This window comes from Diplotaxodon limnothrissa, linkage group LG11, assembly GCF_057381915.1.
Source record: "Diplotaxodon limnothrissa isolate DT_005_m linkage group LG11, D_limnothrissa_male_GT1.1, whole genome shotgun sequence".
Lineage (NCBI taxonomy): Eukaryota > Metazoa > Chordata > Actinopteri > Cichliformes > Cichlidae > Diplotaxodon > Diplotaxodon limnothrissa.
Genome location: NC_140606.1, coordinates 20,204,190 through 20,225,062, shown reverse-complemented (window position 1 = coordinate 20,225,062; position 20,873 = coordinate 20,204,190). Strand labels below are relative to the sequence as shown.

The following is a 20,873-nucleotide window of genomic DNA, read 5'->3' as shown; positions in this document are numbered from 1 at the left end:
TGTTTGAGCAGACACACGCACGTTTGTGGCCTGCTGGAGGTCATTTGGGCTCTGGCAGTGCTCCTCCTGTTCCTCCTTGCGCAAAGGTGCAGGTAATGGTCCTGCTGCTGGGTTGTTGCTCTCCTACGGCCTCCTCCACATCTCCTGATGTACTTGCCTGTCTCCTGGTAGCACCTCCATGCTCTGGACACTACGCTGACAGACACAGCAAACCTTCTTGCCACAGCTTGCATTGATCTGCCATCCTGGATGAGCTGCCCTACCTGAGCCACTGGTGTGGGTTGTAAACGCCATCTCAAGTGATTTCCACTAGAGTGAAATCACAGCCAGCATTCAAAAGTGTCCAAAACATCAGCCAGAAAGCATAGGTACTGAGAAGTGGTCTGTGGTCACCTGCAGAACCACTCCTTTATTGGACATGTCTTGCTAATACCTATAATTTCCACCTGTTGTCTATTCCATTTGTACAGCACCATGTGAAATTGATTGTCAATCAGTGTTGCTTCCTATGTAGACAGTTTGATTTCACAAAAGTGCGACTGACTTGGAGTTACATTGTGTTGTTTAAGTGTTCCCTTTATTTTTTGAGCAGTGTATATGCCAAGCACTGATCACTGCTGCCTGTTGTGCCAAAAAGTGATTGCCTGCCAAAAACTGATTTCCAATGTCACTTTTTGGCACAACACCGTACTGTAGATCAGTAGGACGTGGAAACGTGACGTGAAAGTGACGTGGAGGATAAAAGACGATTGGACGAGGAATGAATGGAAACACACAGACTGATCTAAACACAAAACATTATGCCATTAAAACTAGCAAAATCGGGAGTTTTAATGTTTCAAATAAGAAGCGGTGTCGTGGTATTTTTAAATTCTGTTTTTCATTTCTGCTTTAAGATGAAGCTTAAGCTTGTATGCAGCTATGTACCCGCTTCTATGCTCGTGCTGCCTTCACTGCCAATCGTAATTAGCAGTTATCAACATATAAATACGTATTTTTGTATAGCTGTAACTGAATTTTCAGGGTAAAGCTTTATCAGAATATATTTTGATACCAAGCCTAGTCGTTCTCGTTGATGCCGAAATCGATTAGATGACTAAGTTTACACGAATTCAGCTTTTAACAATAATACAATGTTGAAATAGAGTATGAAATACTGAGCAGCTTCCCCGCCTTAAAATGATTTATTTGTAGCCCATATTATTCTCCTTCTTCTAAAGGGTTATATTAGTCTGCATTTTTCTGTAAAACTCTACGAACGTTTCAATCATTGGATATAGAGGGAATAACTCTTTAAACAGCACGTAGGCTAATCAGCTGACTTCAACAGAACTTCACACTTTCGCTTCTCCTTTTTCGCCACAACAGATAACTCGGTAACATATAAAAGGTAGGTCAGCAGAACTGCTGTTCAAGTCTGAGGTTACGTCTCATTTCTACTGTATCGAAGTGTACGGCGTCGTTTAGCGAGTATATACAAAATACGGAAATATCTCTAATAGTCTGTCTTTATTATCCAAGCAAACTGAAAACCATTTCGACTACATAGCCGAAAGGACGTAATTAGAAAGCTTTATCGGGAAAATTTTATTATTTACGTGATGAAACTGGTAATAAAAAGCAGACAAACACCGTGTGAACATCAGTATGAACCTAAGAACTGATCGGGGCCCGCTGTTGTTTTCCTGTCGGACTAACTCTACCCTGGTGATCATAGTACTTAGATAACACGTCATACAATTTAGTGCTATGAGGAAGTGAAACTAGCTGGGTTAAAAAGGACTACTGGAAGCATACAAGGCTGACAGGCACAGGCATCTCCTTTCCGGGGTGTCGGGGGGAGGTACTTAAAATATGAGCACATATTTTCAGCATATAACTATTTCAGTTTGCTTTCAGGAAAGAACACAAACTACTCACCCATCAGAACATCATCTTTTAGGTTTTGCACTTAGCAAAGTCAGTGACAACACTGCTCGAATCCAAAGCCCTGGCACTGTACTTATCCTGCTCTCTTTTCACCTCCCTCTTTTGAGCACCAGTGTTATTTACAATCATCCATCTCAGTCATAGCTAGCTATCTTAATCAGATGATGGTGGAATGTATCGATTCAAACTGTATTCAAACAGTAGCAACAATGACGACTTTGACTGGCAAATAATATTGATTACAGCCGCTGGCAGTTCAATAAGGCCAGATTATTAGAAGGAATTAAATAAAGATTTGATTAGACTCCGATGGCTCCTCACAGAGTGAAATCTCAGTGGTGATAGGAATTGAGACAGGGCCCTCTGGTAGATGCTGGTGGTGGTGAAAATAAGATGGAGGCTTGGATGAAATGACATGTGTGAGGTGGGTTGCACATAGGTTTCTGCAAGGGAAAATCAAAGATGAGCAGTGTGATTTAAAATATGGTGCTTGGAGGGTAATTGGTTTTAAGAAGGTGGGCAGGAAGATGAACCTAATAATAATAATAATAATAATGGATTGGATTTATATAGCGCTTTTCAAGGCACCCAAAGCGCTTTACAATACCACTATTCATTCACTCTCACATTCATACACTGGTGGAGGCAAGCTACAGTTGTAGCCACAGCTGCCCTGGGGCAGATTGACAGAAGCGAGGCTGCCATATCGTGCCATCGGCCCCTCTGGCCAACACCAGTAGGCAAGTAGGGTAAAGTGTCTTGCCCAGGGACACAACGACCAGGACAGAGAGCCCAGGGATCGAACCTAATGAACCTCCTTAAATTATTTAACAACCCTGTTATGAGCAAGTCCTGATAATAATGGAACATGTTGGGTTTGTTTTTTTTGTAAAGGTAAAAACTGTCCTATGAGTCAGTCTGAGGAAAAAGATGAGGGACTGCTGCCCTCAAATGAGGAACATGGCAGCCAGGCAGACCTCGAGAGGTAAGATGGAAATCTCTTTCAACTCAAAATCCTCCGATTTAAAGTTTTGGATAATGTTTTGTTAGGTTGGGATTGGGTATTTTTGTTCTGTCCCTTGTTCTAAAAAAGCACATCCTTTACCTCTCAACTGGGCTCTTTTGGACATTTTAGAGACTGAATATAGATAATGTATATACTATTATGAATTTGATCATTCAGGGAACTATAGAAGGGATATTTGTACTTAGAAATGTAGGAAATAGTCAAAGCCAAATACTTGAAGTGTCCTTTTTTTTTTTTTTTTTTTTTTAGCAGAGTCCAATCTAGCCTTTCTATTCTTAAGGCTTATAAGTGGCTTGCACCTTGGAGTTGAACCCTCTGTATTCACTTTCACGTAGTCTTCTCTTTATGGTAGACTTTGATATTGATACACCTTCCTCACTTGTTCACTTGGTTGGTTGTTGTGAAAGGATTTCTCTTCACCATGGAAATGTGGTCTTCTGTAGATATCCAGGTCTTTTTGTGTTGCTGAGTTCACCCGTGTTTTATTTCTTTCTCAGCATGTACCAAACTGAAGACTCCTAATATTGTAGCAATTTCTTGGATGTCTCCAAAAGTTGATTCTGTTCATTTGGATATAGCTTTGTCAGCTACGTCCAGATGAACAGAATCAGCTTTTGGAGATTTACTTACCTGGATGATTGAGCATGCATCAAGGAATTTCTCAGATGGGTTTTTTCTGTTCTTAACTGGAATATGTTTCAGTAAACAGAAAACAAAACTTGAGTCAGTATCACAATATATATGAACCTAATTATATATAATGAATATTTCTGAAAGCCGGTGAATGGAATAAAATTTATTAAAAAAATGTTTATTTATATCATGAAAGATAAGAATGCAGTAAATCAACAGAGTTATATATTGTTTGATACTCCATGTCCAATATGCTCTAAAAATAATTCATTTTTTTCAGTAAAACTCTTCACATGGATGTTAAAGACATTACATTGGTTAGCAGTTAAACATGTTGGTAGCATTCTTGGACAGATGTATATAACCTCGACTTGCAAACTAGCTTTCTGTTGTCACATCTTGACATTTTCAGAGCACACACAAACCAGAGTACAAAAGTATAACCATAAACTGAATTAAAACATGAAGCATGTTGAAAAATAATATTCAAAGTAATATATAACAAAATATGAGTAGTAAGTAATAAATCACTTGGTGATCATGAAGTAAAACATCAAATCTCCAACATCCTAAACAGTATAAGGTATGAGGTCAGTACCTTTCCTCTAATATGTCTGGCTATGTATGGTAACTAGTACCACTTACCATTTTCCTGTCAGTGACTGAAGTCTATAGAACTCCCGTGCGACTTTTTTGTATGGTACATTTCTTTCAGGACTAAGCAGGAACATTCAAACTCAACTTCACAAAGCTGTGTATCCATGGAGAGCCAGAGATCCAGGGATTACCCGATTAGTTTCAACCAGCAAGAATCAGCTACAGAGTAAGTCAGCAAAGCAGTTTTAGCATAACTATGAAATTATTATTAAAAGATCTATGTTGTTTGCTTCTCTTGCCATCAACTGTGTCAGTCAGTAAGCACAGACTTCCTGAGGCAAGTGCCATGGGCTCCATTTAATGCTTTTTTTTAAAAATGCATATTTGTTTTAATGTGTTCTGTCCCAAACTGAATATGTTGTGTTGTTCTGTTATGTACAGTGGGGCAAAAAAGTATTTAGTCAGCCACCGATTGTGCAAGTTCCCCCACTTAAAATGATGACAGAGGTCAGTAATTTGCACCAGAGGTACACTTCAACTGTGAGAGACAGAATGTGAAAAAAAAATCCATGAATCCACATGGTAGGATTTGTAAAGAATTTATTCGTAAATTAGGGTGGAAAATAAGTATTTGGTCACCTCAAACATGGAAAATCTCTGGCTCTCACAGACCTGTAACGTCTTCTGTAAGAAGCTTTTCTGTCCCCTACTCGTTACCTGTATGAATGGCACCTGTTTGAACTCATCATCTGTATAAAAGACACCTGTCCACAGCCTCAAACAGTCAGACTCCAAACTCCGCCATGGCCAAGACCAAAGAGCTTTCGAAGGACACCAGGAAAAGTATTGTAGACCTGCACCAGACTGGGAAGAGTGAATCTACAATAGGCAAGCAGCTTGGTGTGAAAAAATCAACTGTGGGAGCAATCATCAGAAAATGGAAGACATACAAGACCACTGATAATCTCCCTCGATCTGGGGCTCCACGCAAGATCTCATCCCGTGGGGTCAAAATGATCATGAGAACGGTGAGCAAAGATCCCAGAACCACACGGGGGGACCTGGTGAATGACCTGCAGAGAGCTGGGACCAAAGTAACAAAGGTCACCATCAGTAACACACTACAACGGCAGGGAATCAAATCCCGCAGTGCCAGACGTGTTCCGCTGCTGAAGCCAGTGCATGTCCAGGCCCGTCTGAAGTTTGCCAGAGAGCACATGGATGATACAGCAGAGGATTGGGAGAATGTCATGTGGTCAGATGAAACCAAAGTAGAACTTTTTGGTATAAACTCAACTCGTCGTGTTTGGAGGAAGAAGAATACTGAGTTGGATCCCAAGAACACCATACCTACTGTGGAGCATGGGGGTGGAAACATCATGCTATGGGGCTGTTTTTCTGCCAAGGGGACAGGACGACTGATCCGTGTTAAGGACAGAATGAATGGGGCCATGTATCGTGAGATTTTGAGCCAAAACCTCCTTCCATCAGTGAGAACTTTGAAGATGAAACGAGGCTGGGTCTTCCAACATGACAATGATCCAAAACACACCGCCCGGGCAACAAAGGAGTGGCTCCGTAAGAAGCATTTGAAAGTCCTGGAGTGGCCTAGCCAGTCTCCAGACCTCAACCCCATAGAAAATCTGTGGCGGGAGTTGAAAGTCCGTGTTGCTCGGCGACAGCCCCAAAACATCACTGCTCTCGAGAAGATCTGCATGGAGGAATGGGCCAAAATACCAGCTACTGTGTGTGCAAACCTGGTACAGACCTATAGTAAACGTTTGACCTCTGTTATTGCCAACAAAGGTTATGTTACAAAGTATTGAGTTGTATTTTTGTTATTGACCAAATACTTATTTTCCACCCTGATTTACGAATAAATTCTTTACAAATCCTACCATGTGAATTCATGGATTTTTTTTTCACATTCTGTCTCTCACAGTTGAAGTGTACCTCTGGTGCAAATTACTGACCTCTGTCATCATTTTAGGTGGGGGAACTTGCACAATCGGTGGCTGACTAAATACTTTTTTGCCCCACTGTATACAAATATGTCTCCTCTTTGTATGTAGAATAAATTTGTTCTATTATTCCTTTTTCTTTGTTTTAAACACTTTACAAAGCCAAAATCTAAACTTGCCTCTGTCTCAATATGTAATGACTTTTTGTTTTAATTTTCATGACTGTGGCTTACGGCTCATTCAAATCAGAAATCCATTATTTCGGAATATTTACTTGGATCAATCAAAAAATCAAATCAAGAAATAATGTATGGTACTCAATGTCTGAAAAGTATGTTCATTAATATTCCATACTGATTTTGACCTCCTATATCACAAATTACTGCATCAATACAGTGTGACCTGGAGGTGATTAGTGAGTGGCATTACTGATGTGTTATTTGACTCCTTAGCACTATAAGAGGGACATGATTTAGTAATCATCAATAATGAGTCATGTTGTGCCCACAGGGGTCACCAGACAGTGTCAGAGGGGTCCACCTATCATCAGACAGACTTGGACTCCATATTTTTGTACCAAACTGTAGATTTTGTCACTCCTAATCTTGTAGCAATTTCTCGGATGGCTTTTTTTTTAAAATCAGTTTTCACTCCTTAAAGATGGTTTGTTAACCTGAATGGAGAATTCCTTTGACAGCATGTTCTGTTCACAGCAAAATCTTCCAAATGCAAGCGCTACGGCTCAAATCAACTCCAGGCCTTTTATCTCCCTAACTGATCCTACATGACATAACGAAGGAATTGCCCATCCATGCCCATGAAATAGCCTTTGAGTCAATTGTCCAATTATTTTTGTTCCTTTTAAAAAGAATGTGGCACATGGTAAGGAGCTGAAACTCCTAAATCCTTCTTCCAATTTGAATGTGGATACCCTCAAATGAAAGCTGAGAGTCTACACTTTCTGTTCATGTTTATTATATAACTACAACTGGGATATGTTTCAGTAAACAGAAAACAAAACTTGTGCCAGTATCCAAATAAATATTGGCCTAACTGTATATGGTGAATATTTCTGAAAGCCATTGAATGGAATTAAATTGATTAAAAATTTTAAAAACATTGTTTATTTATATTGTGATGGACTGAGCTGAAAAAGCAGGAGGAGTCACAGGAATTATTAGAAAAATAGGGTTTCCGTTTATTTAACCCAAAAAAATCATATTTACAAAAGTAATAAATGTTGAGCTCATAAAAGACAACAGGGTTGCAACACTCACTTGTTGAAGGTTGGATGATTCCAAGAGACAGCATGAGGTCCACCTCCTCCTTTAGCTCCACCAGGAAGTGTTCTGGTATCCTGTAACTCAAACGCTTCACAGCTGCATCAGGTCTTAAAACAATGTCATGCTCCACCAGACTTGTGGAGCATGACATTGCTGGAGCATAACTAGTAACACTTATCCTTTGAATTTTTTGTGTTGTCCATTTCTTTCAGGACTAAGCAGGAACAATTAAACTCAACTTCACAAAGCTGTGTATCCATGGAGAGTCAGAGATCCAGGGATTACCCGATTAGTTTCAACCAACAAGAATCAGCTACAGAGTAAGTCAGCAGAGCAGTTTTTAGCATAACTGTGAGATCGGTATTAAGATCTATGTTGTTTGCTTCTCTTGCCATCAAGTGTGTCAGTCAGTAAGCACAGACTTCCTGAGGCAAGTACCATGGGCTCCATTTAATGTAGCTTCTATTATTTTTTTTTAAATGCACATTTGTTTTAATGTGTTTTGTCCCAAACCAAAAATGTTGTGTTGTTATGTAACGTATACAAATATGTCTCCTCTTTGTATACAGAATAATTTTGTTCTCTTATTCCTTTTTCTTTGTTTTAAATACTTTATCTAATCTAAACTTACGTAATGACCTTTTTGTTTTAATTTTCATGACTGTGGCTTACGGCTCATTCAAATCAGAAATCTATTATTCCGGAATATTTACTTGGATCAATCAAAAAATTCAAATCAAGACATAACGTATATTACTTAACATCTGAAAAGTATGTTCATTAACATTCCATACGGATTTCCATCTTCTTTACCACAAAATACTGCATCAATACAGTGTGACCTGGAGGTGATTAGTGAGTGGCATTACTGATGTGTTATTTGACTCCCTAGCAGTAAACCTGATGCAGTTCCCTAGCAATAATTTTAGTCATGTTTTGCCCACAGAGGTCACCAGACGGTGTCAGAGGGGTCCACCCATCATCAGACAGACCTGGACTCCATATTTCTGGTTAGTAACTGTATAAGCAACCCTCTGTAAATAAATAAAAGAAACAGAGTACTTTAACTGGTCTAGTTCACCAAAACATATTTTGAGTGTATTCTGAGAGTGTGTGGTGGAGGTCCTGATCCAGGAAATCTTCAACTTCCGCATTTTGCAGAACACTGAGAAAAACTGGGGACATTCAGTCCATATGAACTATCTTCCACGCTTCTACTGCTGAGTCAGCAGTAGGAAACTGGCTGTGGCCTATTGTGGTGGCACTTACACAACCAGATGGTTGACACTTCATGTAATGTAATGTGGGCTCCTTCTGGGGGGGGGGACTGAATGAGTTTAACCCTGAGTTCCTGAAGTCTTAGGATGTCGTTGGGCCATCTTGATTGACATAGCTGAACCTTTCAGGATCACATCTTTTTTTTTGATGTTGCCCTTTTGGTGTCATCAAGTATTGACCTCTACTTGAAACTCATTATGAAATGGCTGGAATGAGAATTTGCACCAAGTCTAAAGCAGTGTTTCTTATTAAGGGTTTAAGGGGGAAAGTGTCCACTCCAAATTGGGGAGGAGCTGTTTCCCCAAGTGGTGGAATTCAGGTATCTTGGGTTTTGTTTATGGGGGGAAAAGTACAGAGTGGGATTGACAAATGGCTTGGCACAGGGTCTGCAGTGTTTTGCACCAGTCTGTTGTGGTAAAGAAAGAACTGAGGTGAAACTATTTAGCATTTTATACCATCAACTTTACAAACAAACTAAAAGAATAAAAGAATATGTACATGTGGGTGGAATGAGTTTGTATACATGGCTCTTCCCTAGATTTAGAAAGAAGATAGAAAGGAGTCAACTGAAGGTACATAATAATACATTTTGGACAGTGGTCTGTGAAATGAAGAATCAAAGCTTTTGACAGAGATACATTTCTGCTTTTGAAACTGAAATTTTATTGTATTACAGGTTGTTGAGGAGAACATTGTTACTTTTGTGAAAAATGAGCTGAAGACATTCCGTAAATTGCTGAGTCCAGATTACCCAAAATGCTTGGAGAGTCAAGCTAAGGAGGAGGAGATAAATAATAGTGAAGATGAAGACCAGATATGGAGGAGCAGAGAGGCTTTTCTGAAAATCACACTGCAGGTCATGAGACGAATGAAACATGGAGAGCTGGCTGACTCTCTGCAAAACAGTAAGAGGTTTTTAATACAGTAGATGAAGCAAAACAAACATACAAGCCAAAACAATTAAAATCTGAGGTGCTGAAAATCTTCTATACAAAACATTACATCTTTAAAGGTCTTCTTAGCTATGCATACTATCCAAGAGTATATCAAGAGTTTCTGTCTGGGTAGTAGAAATCACATTTTTTTCTATTAGTAAAATTCTTTACTGAATCACCCAGTGAGTGATTCAGTAGTGACAATAAGTTGATTATTTTGCTTATAAAATTTTGGATTATTTCAATATCACATGTGTATAAAATTAACATGTGGACCAAAATCCCCCAAAAGAAAGGATTTTCTACCATCACATTAAGAGATAAATGTGGCTTTGTTTGTGTCATTTTTTTATTATTTTTCTGTCACCTAATTTGTCTTTGGTTTAAAGTAGGGAAATTGAGATACCTGTACCATGATCTAATTTAATACAATTTATCATTTTTCTTGTTAGGAGCTTCTGGGGCCATGTGTCCATATAAACTAAAATCAAGTCTAAAGAAGAAGTTTCAGTGTGTGTTTGAGGGGATTGCCAAAGCAGGAAATCCAACTCTTCTGAATCAGATCTACACAGAGCTCTATATCACAGAGGGGAGATTTACAGAGGTCAACTCTGAGCATGAAGTCAGACAGATTGAAGCAGCATCCAGGAAATCAGATGGAATTGAACCAAAAATCAAACAAGAAGACATATTTAAACTCTCTACTGAAAAAGATGAACCAATTAGAACAGTCATGACAATGGGAGTGGCTGGCATGGGGAAAACAGTTTTAACACAGAAGTTTGCTTTGGACTGGGCTGAAGGCAAAGTCAACCAGCATATCCAATTCATATTTCTATTTTCCTTCAGAGAGCTGAATGTGCTGAGAGAGAAAAGGTTTAGTTTGGTGGAACTTGTTAATCACTTCTTTCCTGAAATGAAAGAAGAAGGAATCTGCAGGTTCCAGGATTTTAGGGTTTTGTTTATCTTTGATGGTTTGGATGAGTCTCAACTTTCACTGGACTTCCACAAAACTGATATCCTGACTGATGTTACAGAGTCCACCTCATTGGATGTGCTACTGACAAACATCATAAGTGGAAAATTGCTTTCCTCTGCTCGTGTCTGGATAACCACACGACCTGCAGCAGCCAATCAGATCCCACCTGAGTACGTAGACATGGTGACAGAGGTTAGAGGTTTCAACGACATGGAGAAGGAGGAATATTTCCACAAGAGATTTAGTGAAGAAGAGCAGAGAAGCAGAATTATTTCCCATATCAAAAGGTCACGAATCCTTCACATCATGTGCCACATCCCTGTCTTCTGCTGGATCTCTGCTACAGTTCTGGAGAAGGTATTAAAAACAGAAGAAGGAGGAGAGCTGCCCAAGACCCTAACTGAGATGTATATTCACTTTCTGGTGGTTCAGTGCAAACTGAAGAACATCAAGTATGATGGAGGAGCGGTGACAGATTCACACTGGACTCCAGAGACCAGAAAGATGATCGAGTCATTGGCAGAACTGGCATATAAGCAGCTGCACAAAGGAAACCTGATCTTTTATGAATCAGATCTGACAGAGGGTGGCACTGATATCAGAGCAGCCTCTTGGTACTCAGGAGTATTCACACAAGTTTTTCAAGAGGAAAGTGGATTGTACCAAGACAAGATGTTCTCCTTTGTTCATCTGAGTGTTCAGGAGTTTCTTGCTGCTCTTCATGTTTATCTGACATTTTTCAATTCTGGAGTCAATTTGATGTCAGAAGGAACTTCAGTGTGGTCCAGACTGTTTAAAGCCAAACCTGATTCACTATCTCTCTACCAGAGTGCTGTAGACCAGGCCTTACAGAGTCCAAATGGACACCTGGACCTATTCCTGCGCTTCCTCCTTGGTTTATCTTTGGAGAACAATCAGAGACTGCTACATGGTTTAGTGAAAGAGACAGAAAGCAGCTCACTGACCAATCACAAAACAGTCCAGTACATCAAGAGTAAGATCAGTTCCACTTCCTGTCCAGAGAAGAGCATCAACCTGTTTCATTGTCTGAATGAGCTAAATGATCATTCTCTAACAGAAGAAATACAACAACACTTGAGCTCAGGACGTTTGCCCATAGATAAACTGTCTACTTCTCATTGGTCAGCTTTGGTCTTCATCTTACTGTCATCAGAAGAAGAGCTGAATGTGTTTGACTTAAATAAATACTCCACTTCAGAGGAGGTTCTTCTGAGGCTGCTGCCAGTGGTCAAAGCATTTACTAAAGCTGTGTAGGTTAAAATACCTGTATAAATCAAATGTATAAAGGTGTATAAAAAGATCTGTCAGTTCAAATACTTTTTGTTGCAAATACTTTTAGGGTGAGTTGTCATGACCTGTCAGAGAGAAGTTTGAAGCCTCTGGCCTCAGTTCTTAGCTCCCAGTCTTCCAGTCTGAGAAAACTAGACCTGAATTACAACAACGTACAGGATTCCGGAGTGAAGCTGCTATGTGAAGGATTACAGAGTCCACACTGCAAACTGGAAACACTCAGGTTAGGATTAAAAGAATCAAATAGTTATTTAAAACCTACTTTAGCATTAATACATGTCATCAAATGTGTAATCAGTAATATAATTTCTTTATTATAACGGACTATTATCAGATTAAAACATGTATGTATGTATGTATTTATTTATTTATTTGCAATAACTGGCTCTTTAACAGGGTCCACTGTTGTTAATGGTGCTAATGTAATAATATGTGTGATTCTATAATAACTGTAACTTAACAAAATATCTTTCAAATGCTTATCTTTTTTTTTTTGGCAGTAGTGGAAAACGGCTGCATATTAAGGACAATGAGTTGTTGTCATCACACTATTTTGTTACTTGTTCCTTTTTTTAGTCTTTGTTGCTGCAACCTGTCAGGAAAAAGCTGTGAGGCACTGGCTTCTGTTCTCGGCTCCAAGCCCTCCAGTCTGAGAGAGCTGGACCTGAGTAACAATAACTTGGAGGATTCAGCTGTGATGCTGCTCTGTGAAGGACTAAAAAGCCCAGAATGCAGACTGGAAACTCTCAGGTCAGGATACAGCCATTTGTTCAGCCTCTTTAAAAATGATCTAGGCAGAAAAAAAAAAAAATCATATTTTCATATGTTGTCCCCCCCCCCCTTTTTTTTTTTCATCAAACCTTTCAGGCCAGTATCAAGGGGTCACCTTTTCAGTTATTGCAGGCAAAATTCAGGAAAAGATAGTGAATGCACAGGTTCATAGACACCTCACTGGTAATAACTTGTATGAACAGTTTCAGTCTGGCTTCCATTCATTTCATAGTACAGAAACAACTCTAGTAAAAATAACAAATGATCTTCTGTTTGCAGCTGACTGGAGTCACAGTGAGACAGCAGCTTTTGATACTGTCTCTCACCACATCCTTCTTCATAGATTAGCATCTATTAGGATCAATGGTACAGCACTCACCTGGTTTACCTTTATACTTTCAAGCTTTTAAAAAAAAAAAAAAAAAAATTCATTTACCTTATGTTTTTTGTACTATTGTAAGGTGACCTTGAGGGTCTTTAAAGGCGCCTATAAATAAAATGTATTATTATTACTACTACTACTACTACTACTACTAATATGATTATTATTATGCCCTGACTAGGGGGCCAGAACACAACACGGGATAGGCGTCCACTTACCAAACCCAAGCAGCCACAACAAACAAGTTATCTGCATAAACCAATGTTGTATTTATTATTCAGCAAATTAACAGGAATCATGTCAGGATTATTAAATCCTCACGGTGAGTTAAGGACAAAACAACAAAACCGAACACAAGCTCAGAAAACCTGTAAGTATCAAATCAACAACATAGTCTTAACTCCAGAAGGTTAAACGTTAACAAAAATAAATGGTGGCTCAACCCTACCCACTCCTTCCCATATGGAAAAGATATATATAAATCTTATAAAGTTTGTATCTGTCTTGTGTGAAACTTGTATGAAAAGCATACAAGAGTGAAAACAGATGTAAGATCCCTTGAAAAATTATATAAATGAAACTTGTATGTTTTGGATACTTACTAAAACAATATATGAAAGTAATGAGAAAGTGGCCACTTTCATGAGTAAATCATATAAGCCTTATATGATTCACTTTATGAAGTAGGCCACATCTTATGCAAGTCTTTTATAAGTTTTTACTATTTCTTTTCCATATGGGTTATCAGTCTTACATAAGAGATTTTCTCACTCACTACGTGCTTATACACCTCTCTGCATTTAGTTATTAGTTATTGTTAATCTCTGGCTTTCTTCATGTCTTTTGTCCTGTCTTCCTCCCCCCTCACACCAGCAGATGGCCCTGCCCCTCCCTGAGCCTGGTTCTGGTGGAGGTTTCTTCCTGTTAAAAGGGAGTTTTTCCTTCCCACTGTCACCAAAGCACTTGCTCATATCACTTAGTCATGATTGTTTGGGTTTTCTCTGTTGTATTATTGTAGGGTCTACCTTACAATATAAACCGTTGTGATTTGGCATTGTATAATTAAAATTCAGTTGAATTGAAATGAAGTCAAATAAAGAGACTGATTAAGTGCAATTGAAAGTCAATATTTGGTGTGACCACCTTTTTTTGTTTAAAATAGCCTGAACTGTCTTTTGCAGGTTTTCTTATAATTTCTTTAAGTAGTTTTAAGGAATAGTTCCTCTGGCTTCTTGAAGAACATTCAAAGCTCTTCCTTGTGTTAGTCTTGACACTTTTTTGCTGTTTAGACTTCAGAAATCTCTGTGTGTTTTTTGTGTGTGTAGGCTGTCAGGATGTCTGATCACAAAGAAAGGCTGTGCTTCGGTGGCTTCTGCTCTAAATTCTAACCCAGCTCACCTGAAATTGTTGGATCTGAGTTACAATCATCCAGGAGAATCTGGAGTTAAGCTGCTCTCTGCTGGAAGAGAGAATTCAAACTGGGCACTGAATGATCTCAGGTATGAATAGACCAAGGTGTAAATTGATTTTCTTTAAAATATTTCAGAAAAAACAAACATAAAAATGAAACCAGACTAATTTCTAAGCAACTAAAATGAATTTCTCTTAATGTTATGATTACAAAAAACAACAACTTTGTCCACATCAATCCTTGTTAATTGCTGTTAATTGCTTTTTCAATACCCACCAGGGTTGAACCCCGTGGATCACAGTTCATAAAACCTGTTCTGCAGAAGTGTAAGTATGCTCTTTTTTTCTTTTCTTTTTTTTCATTAAATAAAATTACAGCACTGGTTGTTAGTGTTAAGTGTTAACAGTCTTCAGGTCATTTCATTTATGTAATTTTGTGGTATTCAACCTACTATCATGGAACTAATTTAACTAATTTCTAACCAAAGACACAGTGAGTTTATTTCTATAATGTACCACTGCAGTTTACCAGCATCACAAACAACCAGGGCAAAAACTCAGAGCTTTTTGCCCTGATTTGATATGATATACTAACGAACAAGCTTTTCAAGTCAACATCATATATCTTTTTTTTTTTAATATATATTTTTATATACAGTGGAACCCCGACTTACGAATACCCTATTTAACGAAAAATTCAAGTTAGGAAGGCACTGAATGGCAGTATTTCTGCCCGTGTTACAGCAAAATGCCCGAGTAATGAAAGCCACTGGCTCTGATTGGCTGAGCCTACAATGCCCACAATGCCTTCTGAATCATGTGACAACCCCTTGGCTTTCGTACTTGTGCTTCGCTGTTCCACTTGAACGACATATTGTTGTTCTAGTTAGCAATTAGCCTATAGCCTGTCATTCAGCATTGCCTCACTCAAAAGACGCGATAGGTGCTTCGACTTATGAAAATTTTAGACTTACGAAAGACCCTCCGGAATGAATTAATTTCGTAAGTCGGGGTTCCACTGTATATTTTTTTTATTTTTTTTTATTTTTTCCATTTTCACAAATAGTACATAATTACATAACATAATAAAGTGTACAGTTCAGAGCCAAAAAAACCAAACAAACACCCCCCCCCCCCCCCAAAAAAAAACCCCCCAACAACAAATCAATAAACAAACAACCCCAAAACAAAGCAAAAAGCAAAACAAACAGACTGAGAACTAAGCACAAAACAAAACACCAGCTCAGATCCATCTAAAAGATAAATAAAGAATACAATACAGTACCTGTGGTCCCAGTAGAATGCGGCCGTTTGAATATTCAAGAGAATCCTTGTAGCATAATATTAGAGACATCAGGTTCCACACCTTGAAGAACTGGCCTGTTTTTGACTGCAGTACACATGTAAGATATTCCAATGGCACTAGGTCCAAAACTACTCTTTGCTAACCTTTAATAGCAGGTGTTTTTTCATTAATCCTTTGGAGTAGAATATTCTTCCTCGTCGCATAGGTGAGAATACAATACAACCTCCTATTATTCTTTGATATTAAATGCCGGCTGGGGAGGCCCAGTATGAGCGACAGAGGGTCCATCTCTAATTCACAGCCCAAAATCTTCTCCATTTCAGATAACACATTAGACCAATATTCTTGCAATTTCAAACATGACCAGAAGCTGTGAGTTTCTGTCTTGCATTTGAGGCACATGGGTGAAAGGGTAGGATTATGTTGATGTCTGCGAAATATGGATATATACATTCTCTGTATGATTTTTAACTGTATTGCTTTGGTACAATTACAAACTGAGATTGATTTGGCATAACTCCAGACATCTTTCCACTCTTCATCATCAATTGTTATACCTAACTCCTTTTTCTATGTGCCTTTAAGCCTCTGTGACATCACTGACGGTACAGAATATAAAGCCTTATAAAATATCTTCACAGGTACCTCTTTATCTGTTAAAAATAATAATTTCTCATCAGGAGAGACTTCATGACTCTCACTGAAGTTAGTACTGTGCAAGATATAATGCCTTATCTGTAAATAACAGGAAAAGCCATGTTTGGGGAGAGAATATTTCTCAACCATTTGGTCAAATGGCATAACCACATTGTCGGAGAATAAGTCCCTCAGTCTGTGAATTCCTTTGTTCTTCCATTCGTTAAAACCTATATCGAACATCCCCGGTTGAAAGTCAAGATTATTCGCAATAGGGGTAAACATAATGTTAATTTCAACCTTCCCTCAATTCAACATACTGACCGCCAGGCCTTAAGTGTATTAAGTGTGATTGGATTATCACAGCTCGATCTAATATCTTTAAAGTTCTTAAAGAACAGTAAGTCCCTTAATGGATACTTTGAAATAGAGGTTTCAATCTCCAACCAGATAGAGTATGAATTATTTGTAACCCAGTCATGAATATAGCACATGTGAGTACTCAATTGATATATTCTAATTTTTGGTCAATCTAGACCCCTTACTGAATCTGGGAGCTGTACTGTAGCCATCTTAAGCTTTGGTCTGCGTTTCCTCCATATAAAAGAGCTTAGCCAGCCATTCAGATGCTTCATCACCCTATTTCAAAATATAACTGGAATCCTTTGAACAGGATAATAACAGTCGAGGCAAAATATTAATCTTAACCAAAGCTATACGTCCTAGCCAGGAAACAGGTAGGTAGTTCCATCTCTCCAAATCCTGCTTTACTTTCTCGAACAGAGGGACAAAATTTGCTTTATACATTTGTTTAAATTTTGGAGTTATAAATATCCCTAAGTATACAAAACCTGTGGTGGACCGCTTGAAGGGGAAAGAAAACAGTCCAGTTGGCACTGAATTAGGGCTCCCAATTGGCATAGCCTTAAGTAAAACCAGTATTGATGTCCCTGGATCAGAAATAAATATTAAAACATCATCTGCATATAAACTGATCTTATGCTCATAATCGATTCGCAGGCCCCATACATTAGGTGCTGTCCTTATCGCCTTGGCTAACGGTTCGATGGCAATGGCAATAGCAAACAAAAGAGGTGACAGTGGGCAGCCTTGCCTCGTTCCTCTAAACAATGGGAAACTATCTGATTTCAGTCCATTAGACAAAATGGGCGTTGGGCATCTTTCTTTGCCTTTAGACAATAATTCTGATGGCAAAAGAGCCAAACGGGACAGGCAAAAAAAAAAAAAAAAAAAAAAAAAAAAGACAAAATGGACACCTGAGGATTATCATACAAAATTTTTACCCACTTAATGAAATTATCACCAAGACTGAATTTATTTAAAGTGTAAAATAACTAAGTCCATTCTATCCGGTCAAAAGCTTTTTCAGCATCCAGAGAAAGCACCAAACCACCCATGTTCCTTTGCTGAGCAGCTTAATTAGATTGAGAAGGCGCCTGACATTATTACAGGAATTACGGCCTTTTATAAAGCCTGTTTGATCTTCTTTAATAATTACAGGCAGGATAATTTCGAGTCGGGTAGCTAATATTTTAGAAAGTATCTTCCGGTCCACATTTAGAAGAGCTATCAGTCTATAAGGTGAACAAGACTTTGCACACTTCCCCTTCTTCAAAATAAGAGATATTAGCTTCCCTTAAAGTCTGAGGTAATCTATTATGCAATAACGAATAATTAAACATATTAAGTAATGGGTATTAACAGCTTACTAAATTAATATAAATAAAATAAAATATAAAATTCCCTACTAAAACATCAGGTCCTGGGGTTTTTCCGTTCTTTAAAGTTTTTACAGCGTTTAGTACTTCCTTTCTAGAAATGGGAGCATTAAGGGTGGTCTGTTGTTTTGTTGCTATGGTAGGCAGATTGAGCCTGAAGAAGAAAAACTTGTGTTTCTCTCACAGAAAATCATTAATCTAATAAACTTAAGAGATGTATTTCAACAGACATTTATGGTATGTGAGAGAGGCAAAGCTAGAGGGAAGAGAGGAAAAAAATATATAAATATAATAAATGTTTATGAATGTGAATAAAAGCCTGAGACTCTGCAAATCCATTGTAAAAAGTAACTTGTTGGCAATACCCAAAATAAGATGCATCCTTATGTGGGCTGTATTAAGCTTATTCTGATAAAATCTCCACCTTATACAGCAAAAGTATTAACCCTGGAAGCAGAAACATTCTTAACCACATGAGATATACTTCTTTATGTTGTTAAACAGAGAACAATTAACAGTAAACCTTTCCACATCTTAGCAAACCTTTTTTTTTGTGATTTATGCAAGGAACTGTTTTTAAATGTTTCTTCAATCAATTTGGGAATATTGACAGTTATATCTAAAATCGGACCAGCAATATATCCAGATGTGTGTCAATCTGTTCTCTCCATCTGTTTGTGTATGACCAACTTAAAAATTTGGGATCTGAAGTTTGACACTATGTGGTTGGTTCTAATATTTTAGCTAATAGTTGCTTTCTGTTCATAACGTTTCATAACAATCCCAACGAATGCATGCGTTATAGTTTTCATGTCTGCCTGTGTTTGATTGGGTTTATGCAAATGCAGACATTCACATGCTTGATCATTTTTTGTAACTGCATGGACTCATCCTCTGAGTTCAAGGAACAACTCTGTATTCAAACCCATGACAAAGTATAATTACCACTTGAATTGTGAAAATCTTACGCTAGCCCTTAATTGAAAGTAATTTCAGCTTTTTCCTAAAACCAAGTCTTAACCTTCAAACAGGCCTTTGACTCCCTGGAGATGATTTAAAAGTAAATCGGTAAAGTGCACCTAAAAAAGCACGTGTTGCAATCTCCCCAAATTGAAACAGCATCTAAGTTAGAGGAAGACAATAAACTGCTGTTCTGCTTTATCTTTCCTTCAGATGCCCGTAAACTCACACTGGACCCAAACACTGCAAACAAAAACCTTGTAATGTCAAACAACAACAGAAAAGTGGCAATGGGTAGACAGAAGCAGTCATATCCTGATCACCCAGAGAGGTTTGACTACTGGAAACAAGTGCTGTGTACAGAGGGTCTGTCTGGTTGTTGTTATTGGGAGGTTGAATGGGACGGACATATTTACTTAGGAGTGACGTACAAAGGAATCCAGAGGAAGGGGCAAGGGGATGACAGCTGTCTTGGATGCAATGATCAGTCCTGGACCCTGATGTGCTCTAATGGTGGTTACTCTTGCCAACATGGTAACAAAAGAAGATCCATCCGTACAACTGCTACCAGCAGAACAGGGGTATACCTGGACTGGCATGCCGGCACTCTGTCCTTCTTTAATGTCTCCTCTGGCAAACTGATCCACCTCCAGACCTTCCATAATGAATTCAAGGAGCCAGTCTACCCTGCTTTCAGGGTCAGGACTGATCCATTTAACTCATCGCTGGCTTTGTGTTAGATAAATCTTTAAATCTGTTTGGAACTCATCTTAGATGCAGTAGGGCGACAGATCAGGGCCTTAGTTTAAAGTCACCAATGCTTTTCCAGTAGCTGACCATTCGGCAAGTCTGAGTAATTAATCAAAGAGGCCTGCTCTGGCACAGAAGTCTCAAGCAGTTGAGTCTAGCTAGGGTTAGGTCAGGCTAGTTCAAGTTAGCTGGCCCACCATTCACAATTCACAGCCTGAAGTTTAGCTGGCTTGTGGGAACATTGATGAAGTGAATGTTTGGCTTGGAGCTGGCTGCGGTGCAGGACCTTCGAGAGGCTGGACAACAGCATCTTCATCACTCAGTACGGTGGCGATGAGGTTAGAGCACTGGGCAGCTTGACTTTGGCTGGCTGTGCAAGTGTGGAACTTGCTGGCTCCAGCAGCGAAAATGTGGAGTTCGACTCTTGAGGTGTGGGTACGAAATTTACAAAGTCAGCCATTTATTCAATGATGTTTCCTTGTATATTTTGCAAAATTATCAGAATTCTGAACTTCAAAAAAGTAATAAATAAATTGAGGAAAAAAAAATCTAAATTGCGAGATTATTCACTCAACCATAGCGAGACTGTAAATTTTGTACAAGTTGCACGAAGTTTCTGTAAATATACTGTAACTGTTACAATGTAAACCTCTCTTAATTTCATTAGTTGTATGGAAAGTAAAAAAGGCAGTAGGCTTTGTTTTATTTAACCTATTATGACTTCCAAATGTCAACAAAGAATGTTCAGAAAAAGTTTCTTGAACATTTTTCACAATATTTTATTGTGAGCATGTAAAGATTTAGCAAAATGGTAATGTGTATGTGATTCAGAAGTACATTTAAAACTAACACTGAAATCAGACTTCAGGCATTGAAAACTGTTTCTTTTCTGTGTTTATTGTTAATATTGCTGTGATTTAAAAATGTTTGTCATTAAAGAAAATTTCAGTCATATATATATTTGCAGAGTTCTGCATCACTAAATT

The 20,873-nt window shown here is 38.4% G+C and overlaps 1 protein-coding gene across 1 annotated transcript; it reads left to right on the top strand.

Moving 5' to 3' along the window:
- Window positions 1-1,327: 1,327 nt before the first annotated feature.
- LOC146622646 (NLR family CARD domain-containing protein 3-like) lies at window positions 1,328-20,461 on the top strand. Its single transcript, XM_085366318.1, has 12 exons — window positions 1,328-1,390; window positions 2,824-2,914; window positions 4,305-4,412; window positions 7,643-7,750; window positions 8,377-8,440; window positions 9,385-9,613; window positions 10,096-11,893; window positions 11,983-12,156; window positions 12,510-12,683; window positions 14,412-14,585; window positions 14,777-14,823; window positions 19,351-20,461. Exons 2-12 carry the CDS (start codon window positions 2,838-2,840, stop codon window positions 19,875-19,877), a joined length of 3,480 nt encoding a protein of 1,159 aa, XP_085222444.1. The 5' UTR covers window positions 1,328-1,390; window positions 2,824-2,837; the 3' UTR covers window positions 19,878-20,461.
- Window positions 20,462-20,873: the final 412 nt, after the last annotated feature.